This window comes from Pithys albifrons, chromosome 8 (assembly GCF_047495875.1).
Source record: "Pithys albifrons albifrons isolate INPA30051 chromosome 8, PitAlb_v1, whole genome shotgun sequence".
NCBI classification, from domain to species: Eukaryota; Metazoa; Chordata; class Aves; order Passeriformes; family Thamnophilidae; genus Pithys; species Pithys albifrons.
This window is the reverse complement of record NC_092465.1, coordinates 32,048,806-32,064,713: the sequence shown is the minus strand read 5'-3', so window position 1 is coordinate 32,064,713 and position 15,908 is coordinate 32,048,806. Positions and strand designations below refer to the sequence as shown.

The 15,908-nt window shown below is 40.5% G+C and overlaps 1 protein-coding gene across 4 annotated transcripts in view; it reads left to right on the top strand.

Annotated features, from left to right (window-relative positions):
- The window catches only part of MFSD6 (major facilitator superfamily domain containing 6), a 28,722-nt gene that overhangs the window by 10,507 nt on the left and 2,307 nt on the right, over positions 1-15,908 (top strand). For 3 of the 4 annotated variants that reach the window (XM_071562566.1, XM_071562564.1, XM_071562567.1), the window contains exons 3-6: positions 4,300-4,397; positions 10,437-10,598; positions 11,136-11,234; positions 13,324-13,604. In XM_071562566.1, the coding sequence (XP_071418667.1) occupies positions 4,300-4,397; positions 10,437-10,598; positions 11,136-11,234; positions 13,324-13,604 (640 nt within the window). Of the gene's footprint in view, positions 1-4,299; positions 4,398-10,436; positions 10,599-11,135; positions 11,235-13,323; positions 13,605-15,781; positions 15,801-15,908 lie in introns of all 4 variants that reach the window. The other variant, XM_071562568.1, reaches the window with a different exon arrangement.

The following is a 15,908-nucleotide window of genomic DNA, read 5'->3' as shown; positions in this document are numbered from 1 at the left end:
ATGTTGTTTTCCACTAAATTCACAATTGGCCTATTTTCCACATGTTCTAAATCCCTTCACTCCTCTTTAAAATAAAGCTCAGGGTAGGAAAGCTTGGGGGGAATCTGAGTTAATGAAGTCATAAAGATGTTTTTTTAATATGTATTCAGGTGCTTTGTGCAGCTGAGCACAGAGCTCTGTGTCTTGTTAGCATCATATCCTTTCCAAATGCCGTTTATAATTACACAGTCATTGAGATGTGAGTATTTTTTAAACTGTTTGCACTGTTCTTGTTTTGCATTCTGTTCTGTGGTTTTGCTCTTTGTTTTGCCTTTATTGGGATAAATTGTTTCATTCATTTGACCTCTACTAAAAATGTTTGAAATGCTTAGCACAATAGTTTAAGAGATTACTTAAAAGATGTGGTGTTTTTTCTTATTTTAAACTGAGGAGGATCTCTTTACTTTGAGTCAGTCTTCTAATCTCTGAATTTGACAATAATTAGTAACAGAAAATGACACCTTGCATGCAAAGACTGGAGGAAGGACATGATGATGGAGGAGTGGTGAGAACAGATCACAGTTTTGATAGCTAAAGATAGTTTGGGTGTGCACTTTCAATGTATATCATTATAGTACAAAATTCAGCCTTAGACTTTAACTAAGGAGGGAATGAAAAACAAAAGAGTGGTAGGGTTGTGAATAAGATGAAATAGAAGGGATAGGAGTGTTGTCCAGTGAAAGGAAGGATTATGTATGGGATTAACTCCCCCTTTTTCATTTTTTTTTCTTGCACTGTTAAGCCTATGAAACCAAGACAGGATCAAGATAGAATTGTTCTAACACCAGTTCCTATTTGCCATGAAACAGCATTCTCTGTACCTACATCTGGGAAATGCACATTAGTCATATTTTAATGTTATCTAATGCTTACTTGTATTTAGTCATCACACTTTGAGATGTTTCTTCCTGGTTGTTTGTGTTCTTGTACTTCCTGAACTTCGTATAATGCATGGTGTGTTTGAGAGGAGACATTCTTTGATAGTTCTGTGCATGTCTTGACTGCTGCCTTGTAGTACAGGTACTCATTTTCCCACTAATAACAGCCAATAGCCTCCAACTGTTTATCCTTCCTGGAACAGTCTTAGCCAGAAGGATTTGGGATTGGTATGTTTTAATAGCTCAAAATTCCTTTCTTCTGGGTTGTTGGACTCCTAGATGTAGACAGTCTTTCTGCTGTATTTACTTGAATGTTTATTATTCAGTCTTTATTTCCTGTCCTAATTTGTTGAAGACAGACATGATCCTGTGACAGTGCATTCAGTTCTGGTACTCAAGAGGAAATGCTGTTGGCTGTCCTTTGTAGAACTAAAGAAAACAGGCTTTACACCTTGTCAGACAGAAGTTCAGTTTCCCTTTTCAAGCCCTGTGAAGTTTTCTGTTTCTACCATTGTATGTGTTGGTATATAAGGCCTTAAAACAGTGTGAAACCTATTCTGTTTTCACAGGATTAACTAACACTCAAATGATTGTCCAAACATTTTAAGCATGACCATATTAAATATGTGCTGATTAAAATGCCCAGTTTCTGACTTCACTAGCCCTGCTGTTCATACACCTGAGCACTGCATGTGTGTGCATATGTTGTACATGCTCCTCGTGTTTCTTTGAGAGGATATTAAGAAGAAATTCTTTACTGTGAGGGTGGTGAGGCTGGCACAGAGTGCCCAGAGAAACTGTGGCTGCCCCATCCCTGGAAGTGTCCAAGGTCAGGCTGGATGGGGCTTGGAGCAACCTGGTCTAGTGAATCATGTCCCTGCCTGTGCCAGGGGTATTGGAACTGGGTGATCTTTAAGGTCGCCTCCAACCCAAACCATTCTATGATTCTATGATATTGCAAGAAAAAAGTGTACAAAACTGGCTATCAAATACTTAGACCCCCATGGTCAAATGGCAGCCTGTGTAGAAACACTCATATGTGCCACTGACTTTAGGAAGATGATGTTAAGCTCTGAAAATAACCTCCTACTTGAGGTTAAGCTTGAATATGTTTGTCTGACCACAATTCCAGCATGTGTTTTTATGGGAAGCAGAGACTGGTGGTCATGGCTGTAAACAGCTTAACATAAATATAGATTGAGTGCTTTAAATGTTCAACCTGTGAATTGAATATGTGTCTTTATGGATACTGCATATAGGGTTCATAAGGAAAATCTCTATATTTTCCATGTAGGTCTGATAAAGAGTCTTAAGTGATTATTTAAATACATTTTTGAAAGGACTCCATAAATACACAAAAGTTTTTGTGGCATACCCCTCCAGAACCATAATTATAGAAATCGTCATAAAATGTAATTTACCTAAAACTCTGTACATATTCTGACAAATTAAGAGGCAAAACTTGACTAAATTGCTGCTCTTAAACTCTGAATCCAAATCTTTCTGGAAACGTCACATGTCAGAAAAGCACAGGTAGATGAGTGTGATAGTGGAGAAGACCTTTTCACAGCTCTGGATTGGCTGTGATGGGAAACAGCTGAGGTGGGAAGAAAGTTCTTGGTGAACAGACTGTTTTTGATAGACAAAAGTGAAATTAAGCTGCCAAGAACAGCTCCTAAGCAGAGAGCTGAGCCTATCTGTACTACTGATGAGGAAAAACGAGTATATGGAGGATACAAGTATTTGTACCCCTGGAGTCTGCATCACTCTGGGCCTTTCTAGTAGGGGAATGAAGACAGGAGCCTGCAGATCTTACGTGTTTCGTTACCTTTTGTGGCCAGTATGTCCTAACACTCAGAAATGTGGTTGTACATAAGAACTATATTAAGTTGTGGCTATGAAAGGAATCAAGTTATTTGTCTGGAACAGAAGGCATTAATTAAAGGACGAGATGAAATTTATGATGCATAACACAAAGAACAAGTTTGTTCTCTTTATTGTATAATAGCAAACTTTTTCATGGCTTCCCATGTTTTCTCACATGAATGCTTGGGCTTGTGTTGCCTAAAGGCAGCTTAAACCAGCTATTCATGGACCTCACATGCATCTGGAAGCAGCACAGCTGGGTTTGATGTGTTACTGGGGTGGGATGACTTTCTGCAAGCTTACCCCACTTGCTGAAAGTAAATTCATGTTGGTGTGAAATGCATGGCCCTGTCTGTAGAACTTTGTGTTTTTGATCTCACTGACACAATGAGAACTGCAGTGCTGGTTCGCTGTCAGCACGTGTGTTTGGAGACCTCAGATATCAGCAAGATTCTGCATTTGTGTGATTGTGTCTGACTTTAGTTTTTTAGTGGCTCTGGACCATTTAATTAAATCTGAATCTGCCTTTGTAGAATAAATAACTAAAAAGGCAGCACAAAGAATAACGAGCCTTTTCACAGCGTCAGTGCTTTGCCTGGATTATCAAGTTCATTTCTTTCACTTGTACCAAACCACGGGTCAACCAAGAAGCCATGTTTGGACAATAAATTATCCTCATCCCTGAAAACAATCTTTAAATATTGCAATAGCATCTTTTCTCAGAGGTAAACATGTTTTGAATTAAGTCTTTGTTTCCTTAGATGTATCTAAACCTAAAGAGAAAGATAGCTGGAGGAATGAGCACCCTGGAGGGAAGCTGTGCTAAATGTGACAGCTGGAAGTGAGAAGTCATCAGGTTAAATGTACTGTGGGAAATGCACTGCAGAGTCTTTTTCTTTTGTTGTTTAAAAACTGTTGTAGGAGCTTTTCTTTCTCCAAATTCTGAGATGCAGCATCTGCTGCTTTTCAACAGGATGGTTAAGTTTTATCCTGAGGCATGTTGTTATAAACCATATTGCTTCTGTGGGATGTGTTTTAGAGTAGTTCTGAACAGTTTTCAGATACTGGGACTATAAATTTATATTAATTGGGGTAAAATTAATTTCTGTAATACAAACCTGCTCCAGGCTTACACTGAAATGGCAGGATGAATCTCTGGATGATTAGAAAAGAACATTGTTTGGAAAGGAATGCACTTAGAAATGGTCTCTCTGAAATACAGTCCTGTGCAGAGCATGGCATGGAACTACAGAGCTTAGTTAAAAGCTCAGTGGATCTGCTCTCTCTTTGATTTATTTTTTTTTCTGTTAGGATTTTGAATACGTGTTTGGAGTGGGCAAGAGGAGAGTTTATGTTTGGGTGTAGGACTTAAAGGATGTATTTCATGTTGAGCGAATGCTTCAGACTGGCAGACTGTACCCATGCAAATAACTTCTGAACCAGTAAGTTGTATTATAACATGCCAGAAAGGGAAAGTGCAAACTCTCCTGACTTCTCTTTTCCTTGCTTACTCTAGAGTGCTTTATATTGGTCTTGCCTGTAACACAGCACGATACATCTACATCTCCTATCTGGAAAATGCCTGGACTGTTCTTCCGATGGAAGTACTGCAAGGTAAGACAGCACAGTGAGGACCTTCCAGTGTAACAGGAGGTGCTTCCATTTATCTTGTTTTCAAGTGAACTGTGCTTCAGTAAAAAATTTGGTATTTCTCTATTTTTTTGGCCACAAATATCCCAGGAGATGCAGGTTCATAAAGCACATAAACCATTACTGTTTATCTTGGGAAATATTTGACGTCAAAAGGGAGGGTTTGCATTTGATTGTGCACAGTTCTCTGTTTATTCAAACAGAACTGTGTGAGGCCAACACACCCTTTAACTAAACAAAGAGACAGAAGCACGAGTTGGGTACACACCTACCTCAGATCCTGTTTGGTGATAAACGGGAACTTCATTAAATGCAAAAGGTTGTGGTTCTTGAAAGGATGCCGTTAAAAAAAACTGAACCTCATCTCTGTTTAAATAATATTGTCGTTTTTCAGAGGTATTGTTCAATCAATACTTACAAATCACAGAATTTTTAATAGCTAGAGAGGAATTTCTTTCAATAGCTTTCTGTGCAAATAGAGCTTCTCTAAGACACTTGCCCTTTCACTGTCTTATGTAGAAGGACAGAGGTGTGGTCTATGAAAAGTAATTGGAGCCCTGTTTTCAAGTCTTGTAGAAGAAGTCTGCAAGTCCTTCATTGTAATGTTAAACATTAAATTGTTCCAACTTAGATTTTATCATCTTTTTTTTTGTCTTTGTGGTGGGTACTACTTCTTAAAACCATAGAAAATCAAACTATTTTACTTTCTGTTTCTTCAGTATTTGAAGAATACAATTTTTTACCACCTTTTTTTAAGCCAATAATTTGGATTTATACAATATTATTTAGAAACCTTTCCACAGATTATGCTTAGAATTTTTACTCTTCTATGGGCAGCATAACTTCAATTTAAATTAACTATTTCTGCTATATTTACAGAAGTCTTTGTAAGCTAGATTTTAACTTGAGTTATAAAATGTCATTCAAGAGCACTGTGATCTCTATGTACACAGAGGAGGAGATCTGTTTGTGTCCTGGCTGCTTATCCTCCCAACTAATAAACCAGTTTATCATACTGAAGTTGCCACAACAGCAACGTTCTGAATGTTGGTATTAAAAAGCCCTTAAACCACAACTATTGAATTAATACGTCATTTGTACCAAGTGTTAAAATAGGAAAATGTTACAAAGAACCTGAAGAATGAATGTGTGTTACACTCTTGCCTGCTTAAACCTCCAGGGAAAACAAAATGATCAGTTCAAAACTTTGGATGTTGCCTTCTCGGAAATCCTGTTTTAAAAGTACCTCAACTCAAAATACAGGCAAAAGACCTTGTGGTCTCAGCAATACAGCCATAAGCTTGTGCCCAGAACCATCCTGTAAGTCATAGCTGAGAAAGAAGTTTCTTTTACTTTGAATGTGGTTTTTATTCTGCTGAAATTTCAATATGAATTGCACAATACGTAGGTTTGCCTTTACAGCAAGGCTGTGAGGGAGCTGCTTTGGGGGGTTTTTGTGTTACACAATCTTGAGAAATTGAAATTTGAAGAAAAAACTAAGGACCTTCAAAATAGTATTTTCTTACAAATGTATCTGCCAGACTTTATCCCATTTAGCCACTGCTGAATCATGTACTCCTTGGTTAATCTGGCTATTTGCAGTTATTTATAGTCAGCAAATGAGAAAGTCCAAACCCACCCACACACAGACAACTTCCCCCCCAGCAGGTCCTTGTGTTTGGTGTGCAATGTTCAGCCTGCATCAAACATCACTTCTAAGTGCCCTTGAAGTCCCTGGGTGCCCTGTGTGTGTCTGAGCGCTGCCCCACTGCATTTGTGAGATTCCAATCACTCCTTCAGTGTTGCCAAATGGGAGCTCAGGATTATCTTTTTAGAAGTACTGTTAACTTCTCTCCCCTTCACTCATTTCCCTTCCTGTTCTTACCAGTTTTCATCTCTTACTGATTTCATTATTTCTTTAGCAGCAGTTTCAAGTCCTGATTCTTTGGGCTCTGCTCTCTCTCCTGCATAACCACTGAATATGTTGGTAGTGATAAGAAGTGACACCTTAATGAAATTTGGTGAGGTGGAAGCTCTTATTTTTATGGAGCTTGTTGACAGAGGGAAGTAAGGGTTGTAGCTACTCTCCATATGTAAGGACTAGAAGTATTTAAAAAACAAAAAAAGAGTAGACTGTGCAGAACATGTGGGAACCACGTGGGCCACGTGGCTGCACCAAGTTGATGGGCCTTTGAAATCCCTCAGTAGCGTCTTTGTTCTAATTGTACGTAACTTTTTTGCAGGAAGCTGTCAAAGTCTGTAAATTCCAGTTACATTAGCCCAAGGGGTTTTAAGGCTAACAAAAGTTTCAGCTGACTTCTGTAAAGAATTTAGTTTTCTTTTTAATATGTTTCTGCAATACAAGTTGGATTATGCCCATGTGTTGTGCTGAAGGGCATGAGGCATTTCTGGAAGATGACTCTGCAGGCTGCATCTATTGATGGCTGTGATAAGAGCCAAGCTGTGTTTCAGCTGCTGTCTGTAACTGGGATGGGGACGACTCCTTAAGTGCATTGAACTCTCAAAGGAGTAAATGAAGAGATTTCAACTCCCTTCTTAATTTAGAGTTTTGAACCACTGTGCTGTATTGCACAGGCAATGTATGGAAATAAGAGGTAATGCTGAATCTGTATTAACTGTAAATTTCAAGGCATCCTTGTAGGCAAATGTTTATAGTGTCTGTGTCATCAGTCTGTGAGCACACAAACGATCTTCATTTTGCACCTAGATGAAGTTTTGCTATGCTGGTTGGCTGCAACTCGGTGTTATAGAGCAACGGTCCAGATTCTCTGGTAACAGCTCTGCTAGATCATCAGTTTGCATAACAGGAATTTTCTAAATTACAAAACTGTATTGTTAACCTGAAACTTAAGTGTTTTCACTTGGCAGTTACTCAGCAAACTCCAAAACAAGTACTATGCTAAGAAGTGACTCCTGCTGATGCTTCAGCAACACAGTGATGCATAGAGGAAAGAGCTTCAGCCTTTAGTGGCAATGATTATGATACATATTTATCATGAAATAAATTTGGATCCCCAAATCTTCAGCTCATGGTTTATATATAAATTACCCTAAACCTGCTAAACCTTACAAGCATAACACTAAGGTTGTTACGCTTGTTGGAACTGTAGTCCAGATGATGAAATGGTGGTTAGTGGTTTTAGCAAGTAATGTCACAATATATATTTGTGAGCAACTTCTTTTTAAAAGAGTTGTGGTTAGCAGTAATCCAAACCAGACTTCTTATACAAGTTGTAAAAACTGTTCCAAATAGTCACTGTTGTATAAATAATTATAATAAAAATCACATTAGTAATGTGCACATACTTAAAAAAAAAGGGCTGTGCCTTTAAAGGCAAGTGAAGTAAGTTAGTTTAAAGGTATGGATTTGTTTTCAGAGGAACTGGGAACACTGTGTCCTAACTAGACTGCTTAGAAAAGGTGAAAACATCCAAGAACCTGTTAGTTAAGTTACGGCCTTTTGTGTTCAGACAAGCTCAGTGCTATTGTTCTTCACGGTTCGAATAATTTCTGATGTGTTTTTGATTTGCCTGGCTTTAAATCTTGACTTCCTCCTAATAGCTGATAAAACTGCATGTTTTATGTTAATTGATCTCCTGTCTAAACCAAAACCACTTTACCTGTTTTAGATTAGCTTTGCCTTGTTACTGGGGCAGTTCTTAGTTGCTGTTTGCAATGCGTGCATGGATCGGCATTAAAACAAGTAGATATTCAATGAGTTTTAAAACTCTTCGTTTTTTCATTAAAAATCAGTGACTTTTGAAGCCTTAAACTGTAAATGGTAAGGGCAATATGCACTCATCTTAATGCAAGCTTTTTATTTTTCAACAAGGTGATGAACTATAACAAACACTCCCCTATCTCTGATCTTTACAAACCCAAAGCTTGAGAAATTTTTGTTTGGAATGAAATCGACCTGTACAGGTTGGTGGACATCTGGCACGTGTCTGCCTGCACTGTGTCAGCTTCACACCTGAGCAAAATCCAAGTTGCTCTGTATCTTACAAAATCATGTGTTTTCTTGCTCTTAAGAGTCTTCAGCCTAAATGCATAAATAATTGAGTGTCAGCTGTTCACTAATTACCAAAATGTAGGAGACAGAAGAATGTTGACTGAACCACCATTTGTACCAACATTTTTATAAAACCATGGCAGTAAAACTTAGGCATTGGTGAGCTGTGATGACTATTTTTAATGTCTCTCAAATAAGTAAAAAACATTCCTACTCAATCTGAGGGTGGCAAAATAGTTCAGGCTTATTTAATGTGAGATGAACTACAGAACTGTTTTGTTTTCCTACCTTCTCCACAGCCTTTCTTTCCCTGCCCAGTGCACAACAGCCCCCCCCATGAAGGTGCTCCGAGGCGAGGGCTCCACCTGCAGCCAGTCCTCCATGTCCTTCCCTTTTAGCCCTCCTCCTTCTGCGGGAGGAAACAGTTCACAAGCCTGAAACTGCCAGGCATTGTGCCAGAAAGAGACTTCCAGCGTCTGTGCTGGGGGCTGGGGCTGTCTGTGCGTGGCTGCTGAGTGAGGAGCCCGGTGCTCGCTGCCCGGAGCGGCGGTGGGTGCGGCGGAGGCGGCAGTGCCCACGCAGGATGCAGTCACAGCGGGGGGAAGGACTCGCTGACTCTGCCTCTCAGCAGCAGGTGTGAAAAGCAACATCCTTGGCCTACCCTGAGGAGCTTGTGTGCTGTTCCCACCCTAAATGCAGAGCGTGTTGGTGTCGAGTTCAGAAAGTTTTCTGGGAGGCAGTGAGTTTTTTGAGGGAGTAAGAAGGGTAGAAGGGGATTAATTCTTGCCTTTGAAATGACACGGGTATGTCTGATACAGTTCAGAGTTTATGACCTTTATGTGCCTTCATTGTGGCAGTAAGGAAACTGCTGAGAGCCATCAGTGCTTTAATTGCCTGCAGCTTGTGACATCAGGACTGTATTCTAAAGGCCCTGGATCACCTCTGAAGGCATGAGGAATCTGGCAGAAAGAGTTGTCTTCCTAGAGACTGTCTCAAGAAAAGTGATGTCGTCTTAGAAGGAGAAGGAGCTGTTGCCAGACTGTGCAGAAGGAGTGGCCCTGTCTCCCTGTGGCTTGGTTGCCAGTATCATAGAATCATAGAATCGATTGTGTTGGAAAAGACCTCTGAGATCATCAAGTCCAACCCTTGGGCCAACTCCAGTCTCTTTACTAGATCATGGCACTCAGTGCCACGTCCAATCTTAGTTTAAAAATCTCCAGGGATGGTGAATCCACCACCTCTCTGGACAGCCCGTTCCAATTCCTGATTACTCTCTCTGGAAAGAATTTTTTTCTGATCTCCAACTTAAATTTCCCCTGGCAGAGGTTAAGCCCGTGCCCCCTTGTCCTATTGCTGAGTTCCTGGGAGAAGAGACTAATCTCCACCTGGCCAGAACTTCCCTTCAGGTAGTTATAGACAGTGACGAGCTCACCCCTGAGCCTCCTCTTTTCCAGGCTAAACACCCCCAGCTCCCTCAGCCTCTCCCCACAGCACTTGTGCTCCAGTCCTTTCACCAGCCTCGTTGCTCTTCTCTGAACCCGCTCCAGCCCCTCAATATCTTTCCTGAGCTGAGGAGCCCAGAACTGAACACAACACTCAAGGTGTGGCCTCACCAACACAGAGTACAGGGGAAGGGTCACGGCCCTGGTCCTGCTGGCCACGCTATTTTTGATCCAGGCCAGGATCCCATTGGCCTTCTTGGCCACCTGGGCACATTGTTGGCTCATGTTGAGCTTTCTGTCAATTAGTCACCCCAGGTCCCTTTCTGCCTGGCTGCTCTCCAGCCACTCTGTGCCCAGCCTGTAGCGCTGCAGGGGATATCACATTACCGAACGCTGATTTGTACTTCACGGCCATTTATTAGAGTGGATTTTGTTGTTCTTCCCCCTGTGCTCCCGCTGAGTGCAGTTGCACAGGTGTTGCGTTGGGGCACTCTGGATCCAGTTCTCCTCAGTGTTTCGTCTCTCCAGGTGTCACACATGCAGCCATATGGGCAGCCTGTATTTCGTACCTCAGCGCGGCGGTGCCTCCGGAGCTGAGAACGTCGGCCCAGGGAATCCTGCAAGGTCTCCACTTGGGTCTGGGCAGAGGATGTGGAGCCATGGTTGGAGGAGTTTTGGTCAATTACTTTGGTAAGGAAAAATTGTACTGAAAAATTTAATTTCATTTATTCTTGTTTACTGAACTATTGGCATCAAATTTATTTATGCTTTAGGTATTGTTATACTTTAAAGAGTAGCACTTGGTGTGAATCACAATCATGGCACTGCTCAGGCTGGGGTGGGCCCTGAGATATCCAGTCCAGGCCCCTGATCAGAGCAAGGTCAGCACTGCATTCAGACCACAGTCCTTATGGCTTTGTGCTGTCAGTGTTACAGACTCATTAAATATGTTATGCCTAGATATTTTTAGTATTGTGGAAGCAAATCTCCAACCTGATCTGTAAGTAAGATGAATGAGTCCTTTGTGAGAGAGCAAATGAGAATCTAATTACTTGGTTAAAAATCCTTTGCAAAGCCTGTTGAAGTGTTGGGGGAGGAAAATGTAATGAAACAAGCTAATAAGAGTCTGCTTGGGCAATATATAGCCAGGGAGTGCATAACGCTGACTCATTTTATTTTATTAAGTAAGTGGGTTCTCCATTTAGAAAAGAATACATCTCATTACAGGTCCTGCTGCCACATTCAGAGGAATAGGGATGGCTTGTTTAGTGATTCTGCTTCTTTTTGCGCTGATCCAGTGGCTGTTGGTTCCTGACGAAGAAGAAGGTAAATGCTCACATCACAGACACTACAAAATTAGAGCTAGTGAACAAAGATATCTCTGAAGCTGCTTCCTCAGCTTTAATTTTTTGTTTGGTGTCTTAAATCAGATTCTGATGAAACTGTTTTTAAGTGGGAAGTTCTTTCCTGAGGATTGAAGAAATTGATGTGCTGCTACTGTAAGAAGGGCAGCATTGAGTTCTTGTATGTCAACAGAAGGAAAGGATGATGACGTATTTCCCTGCCTGTAGGTCCTCTCGGTTCTGAGAATCCCTTAGGTTAGTCTTCAGAGCTCTAGTGAGTCATTTCAGTTGCATCACTTCTTGAAGGTCACCTCAACCCCCTTTGTGCTCTCACATTCTACCAGTCAAAGCCACCTGCCAGAAATTGTAGAGATGGTTTTCAGAGGACACAAACTTTTATAGGGTTTTTTTTTAAACCTGAGGTATGTCCCCTCTGGTGGAACTTGACCTTTTTTATCCCTACCTGTATTAATATAAAGGCTAACCAGAAACAAAATACTTTGTGTAAAGTTAAGGATTCTTACAAAGACAATAAATCAGATTCTTACAAAGACAATAAAACTCTGGCAAATTCTGAAAAGTCATGAATTTTTGCTCTGCTTTTTATGCTCAGACTGTCCAATCTGAGCTTTGAGTATGGAGTGAAAGTCAGTTTTCTTTAGCTGGAATATTAATTGCCCTTGACTACTCATCAAGTTTCCTGTACTGAAGAGTTCAGATATTTATTTTGCTAGTATTTTCCTCACCTGTGCTCAAATGATAATGGCAAAAAATGGAAAGTGAAAAGGGTACTTGCTGCTTCAGTTTCCCATGAGCATTCAGTTAATTACATGTGAACCAGCAAAAGACCAGGGTGTCCACAGTGGCCTTATTCTGTTTGTTTCTGTCTTTGGGTTTCATTTAATACACACCACTCATCTGAGCAGTGTGTATGTTAATTTTGAGCCTGACAGCAATTAGGCTGCTTTCAAGCAGACCAGTTGGATGACTAAAATGAAACATGTGGTCAAGTGTGTGCAGGATTAGTCTCTTTATTTCTTCACTCCTAGAGAACACCCAGCTCTTGCTTAAAATATCCAGTACTATCTAGGAGTTTGTAAACCAAATACAATTTTATAATTTTGGAAAAAAGGTCTTTTTAATTGGTAAAATATTTTTAGTTGGAAAAATATTTTTTCAAACTTTACATAATGTGTTATTTACAGAGAACACACACAGCCATTACTGAAAATACCCCTCAGTTTCTAACAGTCTGTTTAATTACTTTTTGTATATAAATATTCTGGCTCTTCAAGGCTGTAAGGCACATTGTGTTGGGTCATGACAGTCATTTTATGCATGACATTTCAAGACAGTTATGAAAACTATTACAGTTTATCGGAACACCTCGGATGTAAAGGTCTCTTGGGAGGATTTCTTCCTTTACCTGAAACTCTTTGACAGATATTTTGTCACCTCCAGTGTGTCACTGTAGCCTTGTTCTTTTCTCAGTAACTGCATAACTCCATAATAACTATGAGGGGATGTTATTTACTCAACAAAAAAGTGGTGAAGATGCAGAACTTTTTTCATTCAGATCAGTGGATTTAGAAGTTTTAAGATCAGAAATTATGATGCAGGCCACGTGACTTTACTGGCTTCCTGTGTGAACCCAGTGTTCAGTTAGGAGTACAGCTGAGGAGTAAGATGCAGGTTTTACACAGAGAAAGAAGTTTGCTACGAGTCCAGAAGACTTATTTTCAGTTTGCATGTAACATGAAAATTACTTCTTCCACATAATGTGAAAACAGGAATTTCTAATGGTGAGCTGGGAATAGTGGGCTGTTCCACACTGCTCAGCCCTGCTGTGTGTGCAGACACCTGACATCCCTCGTGCCAGTGAGGCAACAGCCACCTCGTGTTTACCTGACTAGACTGGTGTGGGGCTCCTGGCTGCTTGTGCCAGTGTTCTGCTTTTGGGGCAGTGATAACCAGAATGTGAAAGCAAGAAACACTTCGTGTTCATTTTTTGCATCAGGGTATTTTTTTAAGCTTGTTGGCATTGCCAGTGATTATTGTGTTTTAAACTTCAGAAAAGACAATGCTGGCGGAAAGGATCCCAGTGCCTTCCAGTCCTGTTCCCATAGCAACTATTGACCTTGTACAACAGCAGTCGGAAGATACCATGCCTCGGACTGAACCAAGACTCCCTGTAAAGAAAACTAAACACCAAGAAGAGCAGGAGGATGTAAACAAGCCTGCCTGGGGCATCAGCTCCTCTCCGTGGGTCACCTTAGCTTATGCTGTCTACCAGATAAAAGAGATGGTTAAACTATCCAAAACCAATCCAGCTTCTGAGAATCAGCCTTTGCAGGTAATCTTCTAATGTGCAGGAAGTTCTTACGTACTTTTTAGATGCTTGAAAACCTTTATAGCTGTGTAAATCTGTTACTACCTGGCAGGTGTTTTCTGTCAGCTTGTAATAAAGCCAGACTTGTGACACAGTTGTTAAAATAATGCATGAAATAGAGTTGTTTTCTATGTGTAATGCAGGAGGAGGAATAAGTATTTTTGTAACTATTATCTTCCTGAGGGTGGGAGGAGAGGAGACCTAGAAAGAGACTCTTTTATGGACTCAGATCTACTTGAATTCCCTTAAAATTTACATTTCCTTTCATATTAGTTAAAATGTGTGGGTTATGCATTTTGCAAAATTTACAAGGTGATAATTGAACATGAAGATGCACAGCTGCTTAACAGACTGTAAAATGATTTTTATTTAGCTTTCTTTCCTTGGGTGATGCTGCATGGTTGCAGAGGTAGGTGTTCAGACAACTACTGAGAGGATACAGAGTCTTCTTTTCAAATAAACTCTTTTTTTTATCTAGAGTTACACCAGATAAGAGCCATCCAAGAAGAGGCATTTAAAAGGTCTGATGGCTGGTGCTTAATCTACACCATTCCCCTTCTGTCCAGTCTCCCCCCAGAATTGCTTGTAATAGCTTCATCTGTGTTTGGATGGGCTTGGATCTTGAACTTGTAATGCTTTGGCCCTGCCTTTCAGACTGGAGCTGAACACACTGCTAAGAGACGTAGGGAGGCGCTGTCAGTGCGAGTTCCAGAACAGCACAGTCAGTGTCCAAACCACTGTGTTTACCTGTCTGGAGGGAGTGGGTGAGGTTCCTTCTTATGCACTTGGTAGGCGTAAACACAGAAAGGCTTTTTCCATAATTGCTGTCTCTAGAAATGGGTAATTTGGGATGTGAGTGTGAATCAGCAGAGCAGAGTGTGTAGGAATTCTGCCTGGTCAGTCAGTGATCTCCTACCTTTCTTACTTGACTTTATTCTTGAAAATATCTTACAGGCCTGTCTGCTTTAGGTTGGCTGGGGATTTGTGTTGGTTTTGACGTTCTCAGAGTTAAAGAACGCAGGTTTTTAAAGAGTGGTGCTCAAGATGTCACAAGGTCTCTGACATCAAAGTAATTTGCCCAGATAAATTGCTCTGCTTCCCACTGTAAATGGCCTCAGGGTCTTGGTTAGTGTAAACTGTCCCCTGTTGAACCAGAGAACAGAAGTCACATAGAACTTAGGCAATGGACATGGCAGTAAAAGAATGTTTTGCAGGTGTGTTGTGTCTGAGGGTGACTTGTCCAACGCTGCTGGACACCACCCAGCTGCTTCCCTGAGAACTAAGAGGCCAGAAGGGCTTCAGTGTCTGTTCTCTATGGCACATGATCTCTTCGTTATTCTTTACAGTGCTGATAGAAAAGTAGCTCTTGTTGATGTGCCAAAATTCAGTGCACCACATTGCATCATTTACTTCATCATCTGTATTCTCCAAAATCTCTCATTCCTGTTTCAGTGCCCCAGGATGACAAACTTGTTCCAAAATACTTAAGGTTTTGCACTCAGTCATTTATTTTAGGCTGATGATACTAAAATACTGAAACTAGGAAAAGGCTGCCCAGCTCTCTAATTAAATTTGCTAAATAGCTTCCTTAAAATGAAAATAGATTATTTGGAAGGAGGGCCAATGCACAGAGAATTAGTGAAAAAAATTATTCCTTCTTATTTCATCAAATTTTGGATTGATTTTGCTTCTGTTTTCTCAGACTACTTCAAACAAAGGGATATGGTGGCCATATTCTATGTGTGGCCATATTCTATGTGCTTCAATGCAAAACAAATAATCAGAGGTAGTGTGTTACCTTCTAATGAAATGTATTAGTGTGAACACTTGCTGTTTCAGCCCTAGGGAATGTAACTGGTGTTCAGATGTGCTCTCATGTTCCCCAGTAACGCCTGTTTGAGGAGACTGCATGGAATTGTACATCAATACAGCAAAAATTCTGCCAGTCAGAAAGTCTGAGCAGTATCTTGGTGGGGAGGAGGAACCTATTTAGAAAGATGTATTTAAGGAGCATGAAAAAATGTTATAGTCTTGCTTGGTCAAGAGAAGGATCTTGTCTAAACACTTTGAAGTGCAGTTAATTGTTTTTTCCCTTGAAACACAACAAGTTTGTTTTTTGCATGCTTCTTGGGAAAGTGCAGTTAGGAAAAGAGATGGAAGGTAAGCTACTGTCTGCTTGCTATTACTGTCATCTGGATTTAAATGTACTATTTTGCTTTGCTGCTTTAAGTTTGATTTGTTACGTTGTGGGCGTTCCAATAAGTGCTT